The sequence below is a fragment of the Nanorana parkeri genome, unplaced genomic scaffold (assembly GCF_000935625.1).
Source record: "Nanorana parkeri isolate BGI_ZX_2015 unplaced genomic scaffold, ASM93562v1 scaffold1123, whole genome shotgun sequence".
Lineage (NCBI taxonomy): Eukaryota > Metazoa > Chordata > Amphibia > Anura > Dicroglossidae > Nanorana > Nanorana parkeri.
The window spans coordinates 524,628-544,213 of record NW_017307391.1 but is presented as its reverse complement, the minus strand read 5'-3'; the positions used below and the strand labels follow the sequence as shown (position 1 = coordinate 544,213).

Sequence of the window (19,586 nt, the reverse complement as noted above, 5' to 3'; positions counted from 1 at the left end):
ATTCCCCCAACGTTCATGACCTGATGACTGAGAAAGTCTACAAGCCAACTGTCTACTCCAGCAATGTGGACATGGCCTTAATGTGCCTTTTGGCCCAGGCCAGAATCGAGTAAACTTCCTGATGTCACTCTGATGGTTGATGTAAGCCACAGACATGTCGTAGGGACAGGTGAATTGCCCTTACCTTAAGAACATTGATGGAAGTCTGGGATCCCACAAGGTACAAGTTTCCTGGACGGGCTCCGCCCTGAGAACGCCTCCCCAGTCCGATAGGCTGGCATCCATTAAAAGAACCATCCAGGTCAGTGGGAGAAGTGACCTGCCTCCAGTGTTGGGCTGATCAGCCATTAGGTCAGTGAGATACATATGAAGTGATCCAAAAACTGGGTATTTTGTCTCAAACACAGCCAGAACGTTCTGCTGGAAAAAAAGGCTTGCAGGAGGCTACCATTAAGCCCAGGATGTAAAACTGCACTGATGATAGCTTCTTGGAGAGAAGAATCCTAACTTGAGAACAAAGGGTCAAAGCCTCACTGGGAAAAATTGCCCAGGCCTTGTTCATGACTGAGTATCCACCGGAAGTTCCGAAGTGTCTGGAGCATCCGATGGATATTGGCGCAGAGGGCCTGGGCTGAGCAATCCTTCAGATGGGGATAACCCACAATGTGGATTTCCCCGAGAGTGCAACAGAGTAAGAATGGGGCCAGAACCTTGGTGAAGACCTAGGGGCCAAAATTAAAAGCCACAAATGAAGTGCTCTTATACCACAGGAACTGCTGATGGGGAGGAATGCCAAGAACTCTCCTCGTTACTATAATGACAAAGCAGGCTGATTCCATGCAGAATTTTTGGCCCTCCAATAAAAACGTGGAGAACCTCCTTGATCCAGGATGGGGTTAACAACCCCTTTGGGTTTTGGAAGCAAAACCCCTAAAAGAATTCCGAAGAGTGTAGTAGCTTCAAGGCAACGTGAAGTTTCCTTCATCTCTGCAGAGAAGAGTGAAGATTTCAATGCACGAGGCTGGAAGTAACTCCAATCCTTATTACCAGAACACAAAGTCTATGACCCAAAGATCTGAAATGTCCATTTCCTACAAATCGTCTCCACAGACCAGCATTGTAGCCACAATATTCTGTGCATCTAGAGTGACAAAAGCTTCAGGCGAGAACCTTGGTGCAGAATATAAGCGAATATGCCATATAGTATTTGTGAGTCCCAGCTTAAAGTGAAAAGTTAGCGAGTCATTCATGAATTAAATATCAATAAAGTCCTTGCCAAGGTGCCCAGAAACTCCTATAAACAGTGTGTGCGTGATTCCACACCACAGTGTCTCAAATCCAAAACCGCACTCACCAAATGTCTACGGCCATCTTATTACAGATGAGCCTTATATGTCTTATCCCCAGGACCGTTTATATACTTCTCTCCACTTATAACTTCCACTTCCAAGAGCAAAATGTGCCTCCTTATCTCTGCTTCTCCGTATTTCTCCACTCTTAATGCCACTTATTTCCCATCAGAGATCAGAAAGAAAGATAAATGCCTCCCATTGTGTAGTATTTTACACCAACTTTATAAAAAAAACTTAAAACATCCTCTCTGTGTCAGAAAACAAGCGTATGCTCCGCCCTTCCGACGCGTTTCATCATCAGACATTGATATACACAGATTGGTATTTGATAGGCGCATATTGATATAAGTATGCACTAAGTGATCCTTTAACTGATGGATTTATAAAGGATAAACAGTTATAAGTACCCATTTCACTTGTGCTTGACATTTACCATCTGAAGGGATCCCCGGGGGGTACTCACAACCGCTGCTGCAGAGCAGAATGGTGCAGCCAACCTGTGGCTCACAAATAAAGGCTGCTGGATAACACCATGAAGGCCTGTGCTGAAACCCAGGGCTCAGAGATAGAGCAGATGTGTGTGTTCTCTGCAAGAGCATGTGCTCAAAATGGCTCCTTTAGCCTGAGGGAAACCAGGATCTGCCTGCAGGGTGGGCTAAACAACCTCTGGATGACTCAAGTCTTAAGAGGTTGAGTCTCAGCTTACCACCACACCGTTAAGATCCATCACAGTGGAGAGACTCCCTACTTCATCTACTTTAGGAGGGCATACCCCCTCCTTCATGGAGGGGGTCTTCATGTACAGGGCTCCACCAGACCGGTGGACCATGGCACTGGACCTATAGAGTACCTTGCGACTAACTGCACCTTGCTGTATGGATATACCAAAGGTGAGCACCTCACACAGTGTCCAGGGCCATAAGCAACACAAGAGGCCGGCCCTCCCATCTTCCACACGGCTGAGTCCGGGTACATGCAGGGTCCGCAGCTTGCCAAAGGGCACCAATCTGAAAAGTGCAAGATCATTGCCTCAGTGGCTTTGGCGCAGCTGGGTTGAGGAGAGATTGCTTTTCAGATAGGACAACCTTCCACAATCTAAGTGTCAACCTAAGGAAACTAGCAAATAAACAGATGGTCGTCAGAAGGGTTACATTGGCTTTCTTTCAATTCTGTTTGCCACTGCCAAATCGCCTGAAGGTGGCTGCATATTAATTATGATTAACGGAGCCTGTGTCATGTACGATTAAACTTTTTTTTCGTTTTTGCTTGTCTACCTCTTTCCCTTAACTACCTTCCCACATCTTTCTTTCTGTGTTTTTATTTGCCTTAGTCTTGCAATTTGCTATGGCTCTGATAGGGGCGGGGAGTAGGTTTGGATGCTGGTCTGTCTAGATGAAAATGCAGGTTGCAAACAGAACTTGTGTGTGGTAAAATTAACATATGTAGCTCTAGTATTAGCATACATTTTTGTCTAAATTTAAGAACATGGAAAAAACTATCTAAGCACACCTTCAGAACACTTTTTATTGTCACTGTTCTCCCCGCACGTCTTGATTTCATCCCCTCTCTCTTCTGGAATGGTATCTGGGCCAAGCACCTCCCGTAACAGATCTTGATCTTGTATTTTCTGTCTCCGGGGCTGGGAACGTTTCCTATATGTCCTAGGAAAAAAGATCAAGTAGATGTAATATGAACAGCAGTTGTGGTAAGACAAAAGAAATCCAGTCACAGAAGACTACAAACTTGTGGCTACTAATCTACAGTGTTTAGATATATTGTTTGAAATGATAAAACAAGGGAACCCTAGATGGACTCTTAAACGTAAACCATAAACTGTGGTATAAACCCAGTGCATTGTTACAATTAATTACATATAATATACCTCAACAGGGTGCTGTACTTAGTGTCCTAAAACATCAAAGCAACCTGCCTAGGTTATTTGCATGCAGACCACTCTAGGTAAAGCCTACGTGCGATGCTGAGCCTCCATGACTTGCTGCAGCTATTAATGCACAAAGTAAGAAGCTCACAGTGTGCAGTAAAAACAAAGCATTTTCAGTAAAAGAAAGCAGCCTGTACAACTAAACAAGTCTAAAGAAAAAGTTGGAGTTCAGCTTTTAGTGGCATTGGTTGCAGATGGAAGTATCTTGGCAGCGCATCAGCTTCACATCCAGCAACTTGTTGTGATGTTTTTCTTCTGGCAGGCTAGTCTCACACATCGCTTAAACACATGGTTCCAGAATCCATGGATCCAATTGGATTCCAGAAGCTGGAAGCAGAGCAGCGTGGAGGTAGCATGGCATGCATGGGAAAGACTGTGCTGGACGACCTCGGGATGGTCAAGAGATACTGTGTGCTGTATGCTGGAAGCCGCTGAAAGGAAGGAACGACGTGTGGGATATAGTGTGCTTGGAGCCACTGGATCACAGGAAGCAGGGATGCTGATCACTGAACACCTGAGTTTTTTGGGTGCACAATGTCAAAGGGGTTATGTCAAAGGGGTTAGCAAGTCTCACAGTTATTCTGCTCTTTCCTCCTATCAGCATGTCCCTAGTCAGCACATGAACTAGCTGCCTCCTTGTGCTGCTTCTTCCAATTACACTCCAAGCTTTGCTGTAAATGTACTGCAAATGGCCATTAGCAGATCAATCTCAGAGAAATGACAGCAGAATGTGGAAGTAATACACACCACTTCCGCATTCAGAGATCGGAGAGGTGTTCAGCAAGTGGAACAATGCTGATCTCCCTCGATTTTCATGCTGAGAGCCGACATGCCGGTCCCGGGCCCGCAGAGGGGACACCACTGCTTGCAATTAAAAATATATTTAACAATGTATTATAACTACTGATCTGCCCCAATTTGTATTTTATTTTCAGCTTTAAATATATTTTCTTTAACTCCTGCTTGAAAGGGAAAATGCCTTTTCCACAACTGGAGTCAAACGGTATTTTCTGAGTATCTTTCTCTTTTAAAATTAGATCTTTAAGTGTAGAGGCAATTACGTTCCTGGAGAACCATGCTGGGAGGTATGCGGAATCTACTCTGTGGCCTTAGGAACTTGTCTATCTCATCTAATGGGAAAAAAAGGTATCTAGAGAGTCCTCCCTCTTCTTCCAACACCAGACTCTTCCCAGAAAGATCTAATTCAGTAATTCCTCCATGTGATATAGTCCTCAGAATAATGGGCACACAGGCCTTTGAAGTAGAAGGATTAAAAGTAGATCACATAGATCTAAAGGACTGAAAAATGGATACCATTTCTGAACTGATTGCATGGCAAGGTCTGTTCTATCTGCCTAGACACCACATATTTTTGCTACTCATATTACCTAATGATTTCAGTCTGTATCATTTCTCAGTGGAATCTGCAATTATGACAATAAAAGAAAACATCTGGGGAAAAGCAACATAACACTTCCCAAATGGCTGATATTTAGATGGTATCTATAAAACATCATAACCAGGTAACCCCTGAAAAGATAACAAGACTGATGATATAGTAGTCAGTTATCACTTAGTTTACATTGTGATTCTCTTTTCCATAACTACCTAACCCCTTCCCAACCAATGACGGGAATATCCTGTCACCATTGTTCAGTTCGTTAACGACGTGAAGGGACCAGCAGCTCATTGCGTTACTGCTGTTGATAGGTCCCCTCGGGGTCAGAGGCAGACCCTCAAAGGCAGATTAGGTGGTCTCAGTTCTGTGATCACAGCGAGAGCTGATTGCTGTGATCGCAGAGCTGTGACAGTTACACAGCTGGCAGCAGTTGAGCTGGAGCCGGCTGCATGTTCACAAACGGATACAAAGTATCTCTCAAAAGAATATGTATTCTACTTAGAGATACTAAGAGAGATGCTAAGTATCAAAGTCCCCGTAAATAAAAATAACCCCTTAGTGCCCCCTAGTTTAAAAAAAAAAGTAAAAAAAAAAAATATGTTTAACTACTTGCCATCCGCCCATTGTAAATAAATGGAGGGACGGCAAGCTCCTTTCAGCAGGGCACCCTAAAAATACAGCTTTTTTTTTCTGCTCGCGCATGCACGTGCAGTACACACTGACACTTGTACACAGCCGGTAACGGCTGTTACACATACAAGCACTCGGCGGCTCTATAGTCGTCCAATCCCTTGTATAGTACCAAGCAGTGTACGCCCCACCCTCCACCGTCATTAGCATATATCCGGGGCTCTGCTGTCCCCTCTGCTGGCCCGGGACCAACTTGACGGCTCTCAACATGAAAATTGGAGGGAGATCAGCATTGTTCCACTTGCTGCTGATTTCCTCTCTGATCTCTGAATGCGGAAGTGGTGTGTATTACATCACTTCCGCATACAGCTGTAATTTCTCTGGCTGCTATAGCTAGAGAAGAAGCTAGTGAACCAGATCTCTGCTTTATCAGCTTCTTTGGGGGTCCTAGGTGACATTAGGGGTCTTGCAGACCCCTAATGTCTCCATAAAGAGGACCTGTCAGTGTGCCTGTGCTATCGCATAGGGGGATAGTAAAAAAAATTAGTCATATATAAAAAAAAAATGTAAAAAAACAAACAAAAATGTTTTAAGTCCCCCACCCCCACATAAATATGGGTTGGGTGCGCCAACGTGCGCAAATTACAATTGTGCTGCACATGTTACATATCACCGCAAAAGTCTGTTTCTCACAATGGAAGGCGCCTTCTAAACAGACCAAACTGGTTTTTTTGACAATGTTATGGCTGCCCTGTATTGTTTCCACATTATTTGTATCACAATGGGATGGTGTTATGGGGAAGCCTTGTGGAAGCAATCACACCTAGATTGGTCAACTTAATCAACCTTGACTACTGATGGCAATTTATGATACAAGGCTGCCACCTAGAGGTGGGAAAGTGAAATACATCATATTTCGCTCTCATACAAGTTTTGAGGGGAAACACCCACAAGTGGGAGGCCATTTTCTCAGAATAAAAGCCAGCAGCCCAAAGGTTCAACAGAACTTCATGAAGGGTTTCACGAGAGGACTGAACTCTTAATACAAAGGACTTAGCAGAGACTGCAACGAGAAGTCATTTTCCTGCGAACGCCTAAGTGCCAAGAAGTCCTGTTCATTACGGAATCTGCAGCTTGAAGCAAAGTACTATTTTAGTGTTTTGTCTCTTAGAAAGCATTACATGTACTAGAAGTATAGTGCAGTGGGTGCATGTGATTGTTTGTAGCAGCCTGTATGTATGTTTTTGTTTATGTTTGTTTTTCCTGTAACTAAGTTTGTATATGCAGCATTTTCGCCAAGTAAAGTTCTTTAAATGCTACTAGGTCAGTTTCCCTGAGCTTTACTGCAAGAAAAAACACAATAGAAATTAAAGTTTTGCCAAGCTTTACATCTGGCGTCATCCTTGGGATGAGCTTTAGGTCTCTGGGATTTGTAGTCCAGAGCATTACAATGTCAGAGTGCAAGCAATAATTCTAGGGCCATTAATCACTGATAACACTAAACTGATGAACGGTAAAGGCTTTTAAATTGTCGCCTATGGGCAATTTTGGGTATTGTAGATTTTTGCAGTTTCGCGGGTGCACTCAATTTTAAGGCTTGATATGTTTAGTGTCTATTTACCCGACGTGACCCCATCTTTTATATTTTACCAAAAAATGGGGTAATAATAAATGTTTCATAACTTAATATAGGGGAAAGGTTTTTTTTCTACATTTTTGGAAAACAAAATCTTAAATTAGTAAAAACAAAAACAAAAAAACGAGTGGTGAATAAATACCATCAAAAAGAAGCTCTATCTGTCCCCAAAAAATGGTATCAAAGTAATTTCAGTACAGCGTTGTATGACTGAATAAATGTCAGTCAAAGTACAATAGCGCTGAATACTGAAAAATGGCTTGGACAGGAAGGGGGTGATGTCACCGCGGGAGAGGTGGCTGGATGCCCGGGTGGTATGTGTGGAGAGGCTGCTACATGCTGCACTCTGGCTGATTGTGTCTGGCTGCTGGAGCGAGGAGGAGGGTCGGCAGCTGGATGTCAGTACTGTGGTCATGTGGAGTGGAGAGCAGCCATGTAGCTGGGATGAGTAGAAAGAGACGTCTCAGTGAGGAAAACTTTTTTTGGCAGCCCACCGCGGGAACGGTGCCTGCCCGCAGCCCGGGTGGTGTGTCGAGAGGCGAGGAGTTTTGAAGATTAGTCTTCTTTTTCAAGCCTGTTGGAAGCCAACAGGGTGTGTTACAATGGTAGTCTCCCCTCCACACTGATACATTACTGCCATCCAGCTGCTACCCCTCCCCCCCTCTCCAGCAGTGAGACTTAATCCACCAGAGTGCAGCACCAAGCAGCCCCTTCACACATACCACGCGGGCTTCGAGCCATCTCTCCCGTGGTGACATTATACGTCTCCCCATTGCCACTTTCCTACCCTCTGTTTTTCCACATCCACCGCTGACATCGAGCGCCCCCAGAAAACCTCCCCTTCTTTTCTCCCCCCCCAAAAAACATCGGCGGACATTAGGACACCGTTGTACATCACCAATAAACGGTCCCAGAGATGAAATAGGATTCTTTCCTCCATCCCCATCATTCAGCAATAAAAACTGGCAAAAAGCCTATCCAGCAATTAGGATCATTCACCACCGCCCCCACACAACAGCAATATGCGATCTCGAATCCTGCAACATCAAGATTCATCCACCTTCAAGAGTTAATAACATTAGTAGACATGTGTTGCGAATGAAATATAGAGGTACTGGAAGTTTCACACCCCAGGTTGTAATGTAGAAAAAGAGGATATTTCCCCAGTGGGGTGTGCAAATGCCCAAAGGGAGAAAGGAAGAGGGGCTTTTTAGAAAACAATCCCAGACCTCAGAGATAAAATCTTAGAAAAACATTTATTTGAAATATCGTTTAGAACATTATTAAAAAACAGAAAGGTCAAAGAAAAATTACAGATAAAACATATGCGGATGCATTCACCCTCCCGTGACAATACCGTACAGTTATAAGATCTGCAGTTGTTTGTTTTCGAAATTATATGAGTGCTCCTGTATGTCCCAACATGTTTCGCCCAAACGGGGCTTCTTCAGGGGAAGAGAGCAGAGGAAAGATATATGTGTCCTAGAGTAGAAAATAGGAAAAACCCACATGTGATGAGATTAGGGAGCCGCACCTAATTTTATAGCAGAATCATCATTTACATTCATTAGGCCAATCACATTAGATGCAATAATATTAAAGATAGGGTGTTGAATGCTTACGTATATATATCTTCACGATCAATTGATCAGAAGGCACAAGCATGCGAATGTGATAGGAGCAACTGTTTTGTGTTCAGACAGGAATTGATTCTGTCGAGCAAAGATTGCCACACACGAAGCAGGTGGAGGGGTCGCGTCGGAGATAGCACACTGTAGTCGTCAGGCGAGAGGCAGCAACAGCAGACGTTGTTAGATTTGAGGCTATAATGTTCTGCTAAAATTACATATGTGTAGTGGTCATTAGTTCCAAGGGGGGGTAAGCAACAGAGAAAGGAGGAAAAAGGGAAGGGGAGAGGACAGGGGTGATGAAAAACTAGTATGTGGAAGTTTATGTGATAAAAGTAGGAATGTAATAATATCTATGTGTAAAAGTGTGTTAATTTAAATGTGTGTTAATTTAAATGTGGGGTAATGGAGGGGGTAATGACGAATGTAAAGATTAATTAAATGAAATAGGTCCTTGTTGAGTGATCAAGCATAGGGGGAAAGTGGTAATGGTTAAAGGTAGTTAATAAGGACAAAGGTAATTGTGGAGAGAGGAATAATCTCTAAGATTGAATGTGAAATAAAGGAAGAGTCATCATTAATTGATTGGAAACACTGGTGGTAAAAAGTGGAACACAGTTGAGTGAGCCAAAAAGTATGCCATAGAGGACAAAAACCAAAAACAATCGTGATAAAAGGTATCAAATCGTTCGAAAAATGGCCAGCGGTGAGATAAGGGTCCCATGGCTGTATACTATAGATGCTCAGTGAAAACTCAAGAGTGATTGTAGATGAAGAAATTAGGTCAGATAAAGTTACTTGAAAGGAGGTTGAATACTGTGAACCGCAAAAAATAGCAGCAGTCACAGATTCAAGGTTCAAAATAGTGTAGTACAATAAGGATTTACAATGTAGCAACTCCTATGAAGACGGAACAAAATACCTCTTGCGCTGTAATGTGTTGCTGTTTTTCTCCCAGACGTCAATACAGCTGACCGCAATTGCGGTCATTTTATGTGCTGAGCTCCGAACGTCATGTGATGCCGTCCCGCCCCAGAATGGGGCGGAAACAAACCACATAGACGTGAGACGCAGACAGAAGGGGGAAACTGCAAAGCGTAGTAATTGCTGTCAGATGTTACAGCCTCGATCTTAGGGCAGAAAGGGAAACGAGATCCCGGTGGAATCAACGCAATTGGATATACACTCCCTGACAGTCACGATAGCTGTGACAAAAAAGTACATTTACTTTCTTCAGGTGATTCATTGGCTATGTGTGTATATATGCCCAGGTTCCAACCACTGAATGGCAGATCACCCAAAGCGTCTCCACGACCCCTCCACACAAAGAATGTACTGTGGCAGCACAGCTCCCGACGAGAACCGCAGCGAGGGCCCTTTCAAAAGTTACAGATCAATTCTCATAAATATTTATAAATAATAAACATTGGTTAAGGGTTTGGTGATCAGGATAAAAGGTGTTTTAGTATGTAGAGAGCATTTTACCATTGTATATGAGTAGCATTTCAATAGAGGCAGGCATGGACCAAGGCTGGGACTCCAAGCCGGTTCCTTTTTGCTGTGCATCCGGTCCCATACAGGCCTCGTTGGTCCTCGCAAAAAATCCAACCGTGTACTTTTTTTACGTCCCAAGGAGGATCCGGAGCTCAGGGTATGGGACTACTCCTTTTGTATTGCGGCCCATCTGCACTGCTGGGGAGAAAAAAATGACGGGTTCTCCAGGCTAATCTCTCGGGCTAGATGCCGGAGCTCTCACTACACACTGCCCGTGGCCATCACCAAGCCCTGTAAGTGTTCTTGTGAAATATTCATGTTTGTTACTCACTGTAATGCTCTGTATTTGTGTCCAGCATTTGCGACATTAACCACTTGAAGCCCAGCCCTTCCTGTCCAGGTAATTTTTCAGTATTTAACGCTGCATTACTTTGACTGACATTTATTTAGTCATGCATATAGAGCTTTCTTTTTGTGATATTTAATCACCACTGAGTTTTTTATTTTTTACTATATAACGAAAAAAGTACTGAAAAATTAAAGAAACAAATGTTTTCCCTTTATTATGTTACGAAACATTACCCAATTTTTTGGTAAAATATAAAAGATGCGGTCATGTTGAGTAAATAGACACCAAGCCTTAAAATTGTGCGCACCAGCAAAATCGCAAAAAACTACCACACCCAAAATTGGCCATAGGCGACGCTATAAAAGCTTTTACCACTCATCAGTATAGTGTTAACAGTGATTGATGGCCCTAAAATTATCGCTCGCACTATGACGTTTGCGGTGATTTGTATGTGAAGTGTAAGGGGCGCAATCGTCGTTTTTGCATGTAGGCGCACCATATGCATATCTGCGTGTGTATGCAGGGACCTTTTTTGGTGGTTTTTATTTTTTATGTATGGCTTTCATTTTTTTGGGACTTTAACTTTCTTTTTTAATCTCCTTTTTTTTTTGTTTAAACTTAACTTTATTATCACATAGGGAGCTAAGAAGCCCTCTATGTGATATTTACAGAGACAGGTCCTCTTTATGTATACATCAGGGGTCTCTAAGACCCCTAATATCACCTAGGGATCCCTAAAGAAGCTGATGAAGTAGAGACCTGCTTCATCAGCCTCTGTAGCTGGAGAGTGGCAGCTGAATGCGGAAGAGATATAATATACATCACTTCCACAATCTGAGACCGGAGAGGAAATCAGAGAGAGATTGTGTACTGATCTCCCTCCGACCTCCCTCCACAGAGCAGCCGTGCCAGTCCTGGGCCTGCACAGGGAGCCTGGGATCGGTGGGACCATGGAGGCACAACATACAAACGATCGCCGGACCGCTTGTATGTAAACAGCCATCGCTGGCTGTATCAAATGTTTTGTTTCCTGCTAGGCAGCGCGCATGAGCGGGCACAAGGACGTTTTAACCACTTAAAGGCCATGGTGTTTCACCCCCTTCCTGGCCAGGCCATTTTTCAGTATTCAGCGCTGCGGTACTTTGACTGATGTTTATTCCGTCATGCAACGCTGTACTGAAATGAATTTCATACCATTTTTTGGGGACAGATAGAGCTTTCTTTTAGTGGTATTTAATCACCACTGGGGTTTTTATTTTTTACTATATAACAAAAAATTTTACATGCTTACAGTTTTCCCTTTCGTGTGAGTGCCGCACACGAGAAGGGGGAGGGGAAGGACGTCTTAAGACGCCCTCCCGCTCCTAGCAGACGTCCGTCCGGCCGTTCACAAACGGCCATGGACGGAAGGTAGTTAAAATGCCCCCCGCATCTAGAAGGCGCCCGCCTGGCCGTTCATGTACGGTCGGCAGGTGGTTAAAAGACCTCCAAACTCTCAAATCCTAGAAGCGCTCCTAAGCATTTTGTAAAGTACTGAAAAGCTAATTCGTCTTCAAATCTTCAAGTGAGCTGGGTACAGGACTATTCAGCTGTCCACCTGGAGGTTTCCTGCAAGCTTGCGACTATTTAGAGACAAATTAGAGAAAATTCTCCTTATGAAGGCATTTAGGAATGGAACATGAACTAGGGTAATACATCTATTGCTATATGCACTAGAAATCAGGGATACAACTGTTTAAAAGGAGCTGAAGATGCGATCAAATTGATAATTAAACCGCCAATGAGTTTAATTATATTTGAATTCCCTCATGAGTTTATTTGGATCAACACATTTTCAAATACAGTGGGGCAAAAAAGTATTTAGTGAGCCACCAATTGTGCAAGTTCTCCCACTTAAAAAGATTTAGCATTAGGAAGGTGTGTGCTCAGCTCACCGTCCCCTGTAGATTGTCTTACAAACTTGCATCTAGAAAACAGAAGTCACTGGAATCAGTCAGTCATTCACTTGCAAGTTGTACTCTTATTATCATAGTGGAAAGTCAATATTACAGCTTTTTCCTGATTGGGGCCTTTAGAGTAGACACAGCTCTCACATGTTTCCTAGACACAAATACTTCAGGCCATGCGGCAATTTTGGCAGGAGCAGTCAATCATCTGATATTTATGGATACTTATAAAAGTTCCCCTCTGTATATTTTCCTATACTCTCTACCTTTACCCTCTCCCTTTTGAGTCTGCACCAATTGCCCTATGGCTGCCAATTACTCTTCTCCAGCTGCTAGAAATTTATTTAAGCAATTTTATTGATTTTGAAAAGTCTGCAAACGTAAAGATCTTAAACAAAAGTCCAAAAGCTGTACGTACAGCTTAATAAAGTCAGATGTACATGGAAATCAGACATTGTTGTGCATCAGTACAGACATATCAAACATAAACATTAAACCGTACAACCGTGGCTTCATCCACGGCTATCGTATATCTTTAAAAGGGGTGGTTAAGCCACCCCTCAGGCACTGCCCAGAGACAGATCCAGTGAAGGAGACACATTGCAAGGGAAGGGGAAAGGGGGGAAGCGCAGTAGGAGGAAAAGAGGAGAGCGTGAGTGGTTGGGAAGTTAGATAATGAGTGAGTCCAAATGAAAGGTTGGTGACATGTAGGAAGCGATCCAAGGTTCCCAGATTTTTTCAAATTTTGTTAGAGTATCTGACTGAACAGCTGACAATTTTTTAAAAAACATTACTTGCGAGACCCTAGGTTTGACCTCCGCAAAGAGATCGCCACGAGCGTGCAATCACTCTCCTGGCTTCAGTTAAGATATGAGTAACCAGTTTAAACTGTGTCCGCGTGCATGACACTGGCTGTTTGCCAAGTAGTGCTTCAATCGGGTTTTTACAGAATGAGTGACCGTATAAATCAACTGATACACCCTAGACCAGAAACGCCGAATCTTGGGACACTCCCACCATACATGTATGAATGAACCCTCAGCCTGGCATCCTCTGAAACATGATGGAGACCTGGAGGGAACCGCACGGGAGATACGGAGAGGAACCAAATACCACCTTAATAAAAGTTTATAATTTGCTTCCACTGCTCGCACATTAGAATAACTCTTTGCAGTCGTGTACCAGATCTGGGACCATGTGTCCATTTCGATGGGTCCCCCCAGTTCCCGTTCCCATTTTGAGGCATAGGGAGGTAGCTCCTGTTGTAGGGAGTCCATCAGAGCATCATAGAGGTGAGAGATGAGGCCCGGGCCCTGTGAGTGAAGCAGCAATAGTTTTTCAAATGGGGTTATCACTGTCAGGTCCTGGGTCAGTCCCGCACATTGCTGCAAATAGTGTTTGATCTGTATGAATTGGAACAGGTCTCTGGTGGAAAGCTGATGTTTCCCTTGGAGCTCCGGGTATGAGACAATACCTGTTGAAGTATAAAAAAGTCTAGCCTGAACCAGGGAACGTGCCCTCCATCTATTAAAAGCTGTCAGATTCTCATAGCCTGGGGGAAACAGGGGATTCCCCTGTATGGATAAAAGGGGGGTGTGAGGGGAGATCCATTTCTGAGTCACCTTAAGGGCGCCCCAGAGACGAAGTGTATGATGGGCATGTGATTGGGCATGTGACTATTTTCCGCATTTTGGGGGGTAACCACGGCAAATTATTCAATATTATGGGGCTGCACAGATATGCCTCCACGGAGACCCATAAAGGGACCTCTTTCTCCGAGTGCCACATAACGAGGGGGACCATCTGTGCAGCCGCATAATATTTTTGAAAGAGAGGAAGACCTAGGCCCCCCCGTATTTTGGGTCGGTATAGCACCGAACGAGCTATTCTGGGAATGGAGCCAGACCAAATAAACCGTAGGATATGGCGCTGGAGAAGACGTAATCTAAAAGCTGGTATAGGTACAGGTAAAACTCTGGCGAAGTATAAGAATTTAGGTAGAAGAGACATCTTCACTGCTGTGATTCTGCCTAGCCAAGTTAGATGATGTTTAGCCCATGAGCCCAGTAGCGATATCAAGTGAGCAAATAATTTGGGGTAATTGGCATTATACAGGGCGTCCCATGTCGGAGTTATATGAACCCCCAAGTAGGGAAGAGCATGTGGTACCCATGCATAAGGAAAGGAGGACTTCAGGGAATCACAAAGGAGAGGCGGCAAAGATACATTGAGTGCTTTAGTTTTATTCGGGTTAACCTGTAAGCCCGATATGGTTCCAAATTGGTGTAATAGGGGTAATAGGTTGGGCAACGATATGAGGGGGTTGGAAATCATTAATAGCGCATCATCCGCAAATAAGCTAATCTTATGATGGTACCCTGCCACTTCTATGCCTTGGATGTCATTGTGAGATCTAATAGCTTGGGCCAATGGCTCAATCGCCAGGGCGAACAGGAGGGGGGAGAGAGGACACCCCTGCCTGGTCCCCCTGGATATCGGAAACGTCTCCGATCTGAAACCCTGGTATTGCACATACGCTGAAGGAGTAGAGTATAGGGAGTCCATCCAACCCAGAAATGATTGTCCAAAGCCCCAATGCCGAATCACTCCCCTCAGGTAGTCTCAGCTAATAGAATCAAACGCTTTGGTAATGTCTAAAGACAACAGCATGAGCGGGGTACGTCTAGAGCGGGCAATATGGAGGAGTAGGGATATGCGTCGTATGTTATCTCCCGCCTGACGTCCCGGCATGAACCCTACTTGATCCTTAGACACCAAAGCCCGTACATAAATATTCACATAAATATTCACTCCGAGAGCCAAAATTTTTGTAAGTAATTTGAGATCAATATTTATTAATGAGATGGGCCTGTAGTTTTCCCAAGACGAGTGGTCGGCATGGGGCTTTGGAATCATGCATATGGAAGAGACCAAGGAGTCTCTGGGCGGCAGGAGGCCTTTACGCATATCATTAAACAACGTAACTAAGTGTGGGGTAAGTTCTTCCGAAAATTTCTTGTAATATAGGCTGAGAGGTCAGGTGGCCTCGGTCGGTTCTCAATTGGATTGGGGTATGCTTGGGGCCCGCCTCCCGCAGTCTGGTGGCCAACATTTTACCCGGTTTATCTCCCTGTGCGTAGAATTTATGCTTCACCCATCTTAGCTGGGCTTCCGCCTTATGGGTCAAACATAAATTCAGTTCCGTTTTAACAGACGACAGTCGGGATCTATTAAGTACCCAAGGAGGAGGATATAGGAGGGAAGGAAGAGTGCGAGAAGAAAGAAGGTAGTGGGCGAGTAAGGGGGGAGGAATAGGAGGGAGGACACAGCAAGGAGACTCCTTCACCAGGAAGTCCACAATACACTGGTGGACCGAGAAAGTCACCCATCAGAGCTTTGCGTTATGCAAAGGCTGAGTGGTGAAAATGGGCTACATGTCATAACCGGGTCGGGCTCCAGGATCAATTTTATAAGGAGACATAACAATCTGCCTATAAGAGAAAAAATAAAAAAATTAATTTACTTCAAAATAACCCAAATTGAACCATAACTGAGTTTCATTAAAACAAGGACTAGGATATGCCAGGATCAAACCAATCCCAATTGCAGACTCAGAGCAAGGATGTCCCCACATGCATTTGCACCCCTGGGAGCAAGATTCTCCCCTTAACGATGGAAACGTCTGGGACCGGAGTCTAGTGGCACTTTGTGAAATCTCTATAGGCAAGCCTGCATGGGGGAGATCCATCCATTCAATCATACATTCTATGAGAAACAGTCCTCTTGTTTGGACCAGAACCCCAGCTGGGGGCATACTAAAACAGCCAGCCAGCGCTGACCAGAGCGAGCTTGTCTCGGAGGTGTCCTTCTCCCGTCAGCAGAAGCCCACGCAGGCCCCCATCCTGTCCCGGACGGCGCCGGACCAGTACCCATCTCCTGCATGTGCCTCTACTGAATGCCACCAGAGTGCGCCCAGAAGCCATAACTTACATCAGCGGGAGAGGGCCCAACCCCAGTGGTCCCCGGTATAGTCCTGAACAACTTCACGTACAAGTATAGTAATTTCCATATGTGGATGCCGCGAGGATCATCTGAAGGCACAATGGGGGGGGGAGGGGAAGTTGCTACTCAACGTCAATCACACAACGCAAATATCCTTGTTAACTCTTCTATGGGGCAGGGATAAACATTGCCCGCCGAGTCCCACCCTAGGAAAAAAAAAACTGCTCGGTGTCAAGACTCGTGTCGACATATCCTCATAGAAACATCCGAGAGAATTTGCATCAGTATAGGAGGAGAAGGCGGTACGCCCATCAGGGTGTAGAATAGGTGTTCCATCCCCCATCAACCCAGTAATCCCCCTCGAGGGCCCCAACCGTGTTCCAAACGGCTCTTAATAGTAAAAATAAGGGAGCCATACTAACACTCCACTGAACTCGGAACACATGTGGGGAAAAAGTCGAATCATATACTCATCCCATCACATCCGAATCCTGGGAAGGGGACAAGGGCCCGGCCGCTCCCGGAGGTCGATCCCCTGGTGAATGAGGGGAGCGTGGAGTACCGTGTTGTCTCACAGACCCCGATGATGACGGTCCCGGTATCTCTTCCGGCAGCTGTAATAGGTTGAGGTGTTCGAGGCACCGAGTAGCTTCATCCACTGTGGTGAGAGTGTAGGTCCTGCTCTCGTAGAGGAACTGGAGCTTGAATGGAAATCCCCAACGGTATCTAACCCGTCTTGATTGTAGTGCCTGCGTTATCAGGCGGAATTCCCTCCTCTTAGCGATCGTCACCGGGGAAAGGTCCGAGAAGACCTGGTATGTATATCCCTGAAAGCGAAGGGCAGGGCTCTCCCTAGCTGCCTGAAGGAGTCGCTTCTTTGTGCGATAGAAATGCAGGCGCACTATTATGTCCCGTGGAGGCCCCTCTGCTGAGCGTCTAGTGAGGGCCCGATGTATCCGATCGAATTCCAGCCTTTCGATGGGTATGTTGGGGGCCAATTCCTGAAACATAGCCGTGATCGTGGATTGCAGATCCACCACATTCTCCGGCACACCCCGTATACGTAGATTCGTCCGACGGTCCCGATTCTCGGCGTCTTCTATTTGGGAATGTAGAGATAGGTTAATCTTGCGAAACCGTTCCAGTTCGTCCTCGTGGCCCTCAATGATAGTGGTGATATCATTACACCGTGACTCCAGCACCGTTGTTCGCTTCCCGATATCCCGGATCTCACGGATAAGTTGGGACGTTATCTGTTTGGACATCTTGTCCAAGGCTTTATGCAGTGTAGTTTCAAATTGTGCCATCATAGCCTGCTGTTGGTCTTGTAGGGATTGATGAGGCTCGTCTCCAGCCGGATCCACAGTGCTCACCGATGACCTCGTGTCTTCATCTGGTGATGGTGCTTTGTACGTGGATCTGCGAGACATCCTCCCCAAGGCCTCGTGGAGAGTCGATTGGCTAAGTGTGGGTTTTTTCTTCGGGTATGTGCGACCCATTTTAGGATCTATCGACGACCCGAGTGTTCCTATGACAGGTCCCAATAAGGGTGTACAAAATCTGGCAGTAATATCAGCCATATGATCCTGAAGGCGCCCGGTCCGGTGCAGAGCTAATCAAACCGCGGCCATCACGGTCAGCCTCGCGCATGCGCCCCAGCTGCTAGAAATTTAAAGCAGAAGCATTGAATGTTCACCAAAATTTAGGCACACACAAAAAAAAATAACAGACCACAAACAACTCTTTTGGGAGCAAAGGGTTATGCTTCTATAAGTTCGGGACATTAATATGAAAAGTATTTGGCTTTTTTTCATTAGTGCTTTTCCGGACACTTCACTACAATCACAATTATACTGTTTGTACATACCTGCGACCAGCTTTTCCTTGGGCTTTTCTCTTAAACCAAGCTTCTAGCTCTGGACTTGATAACTCAGTTGGTTTTAGAAGATCTAGGGTGGTGAAATCTTTTCCTTGTTTCCACATTTCATAGCGATCTGGCTGTAGGAACTTCACAAACACATCCATAGAAATCTTGACCATGTCTTTCCGACATGTACACTATGAAAAGTAATTTAGCAGAATGTGAGTCACAGAAGACAACAAACAAAAATTTTAAAAAAATTATTTAAAAAATAAATAACAGGAAGACAAATGAAATTGCCCTACCTGGGTGGCCATTTTGCCATAGTCAATCCAGCGTAATGTGGCAAAATTTGTGGATTCTGCACAGTTGAACCCATGGTTAAATCCAGCATGATATCCATATGGAAATGTTATCATAAACTCACCAGCTTCTTGTGTGATCTATTCATGAGATGGCAAAATACACAAACATGAAGTCATCAGCAGATAAAGATAATTTCCACAAATCGATAACTGAACTCACCCGGTCAAAAGGAATTCCATATTTCTTCAAAATGGAAGGAGAAATTAGAGTCATTTTGTGTCTCAGAAAAGCATCACACCCTTGAGAACTGCCAGGAAAAAAACCTGTGGAACAAAACACCAAGTATGTGAGGGAAAACTTGTAGACCAGCTCAAGCAGACAAGGATGGTCATTTTAAAAAGGTAATTTTAAAGGAAACATTTCAAGGTTAAGTGGAGGACTTCCCTGGTGACTCTTAATGCTGCAAATGCTAGTAGCCTGGGCTTCATGCTGCCCCTCCTATTTCAATACCTTGAGTCATTGACCAAGAACAGATTACACAGAATAACATCTAACTTTACTGTGACTTTCACTAATCTGTATATTCGTTTCAGGTAAGCGACTCAATTTACTTAAAGGAGAACTATGAGGTGAGTGCTTTTCCCTCACCTCATAGTTCTAGCCGACCTGTGACAATGAGACTGTCACAGGTCGGCTCAGTAGATCGGGAGGTGAGCGAACACATACCGGCGTTTGCTCACTTCTCGATCCTGTCACAGCTCTCTGCCGTGACAGGGAGGGGGGGCTGGCTTCCCCTCTCCGCCAGCGCTGACTGGCGGAACGGACGGGGGAGGGGGCGGGTACAGCTGTCTCTGCCTCTAGACAGGCAGAGCCAGCTGTCACTCACGCAGCTGGGCGGATCCTGTCATCTACGTCGGGATCCGCTCCGGCTGCGGCGTCTCAGTATACCGCGAGCTGTAGCACGCGGTATACTGAGCTTAGGGTACTGGGAGGACGCTAGTTTGTGTCCTCCCGTTACCCTAAGGAGAACTATGGGGAAAA

At 44.9% G+C, this 19,586-nt stretch overlaps 1 protein-coding gene across 1 annotated transcript in view; it reads right to left on the bottom strand.

Annotated features, from left to right (window-relative positions):
* Positions 1–19,586, bottom strand: part of LOC108796480 (lysine-specific demethylase 4B-like) — a gene marked incomplete at its 3' end in the record, with an annotated part of 142,871 nt that overhangs the window by 31,574 nt on the left and 91,711 nt on the right. Inside the window, exons 6-9 of the mRNA XM_018567970.1 lie at positions 18,765–18,868; positions 18,545–18,682; positions 18,246–18,436; positions 2,862–3,013 (exon numbers count right to left, since the gene is read on the bottom strand). Of these exons, the coding sequence (XP_018423472.1) occupies positions 2,862–3,013; positions 18,246–18,436; positions 18,545–18,682; positions 18,765–18,868 (585 nt within the window). The remainder of the gene's footprint in view (positions 1–2,861; positions 3,014–18,245; positions 18,437–18,544; positions 18,683–18,764; positions 18,869–19,586) is intronic.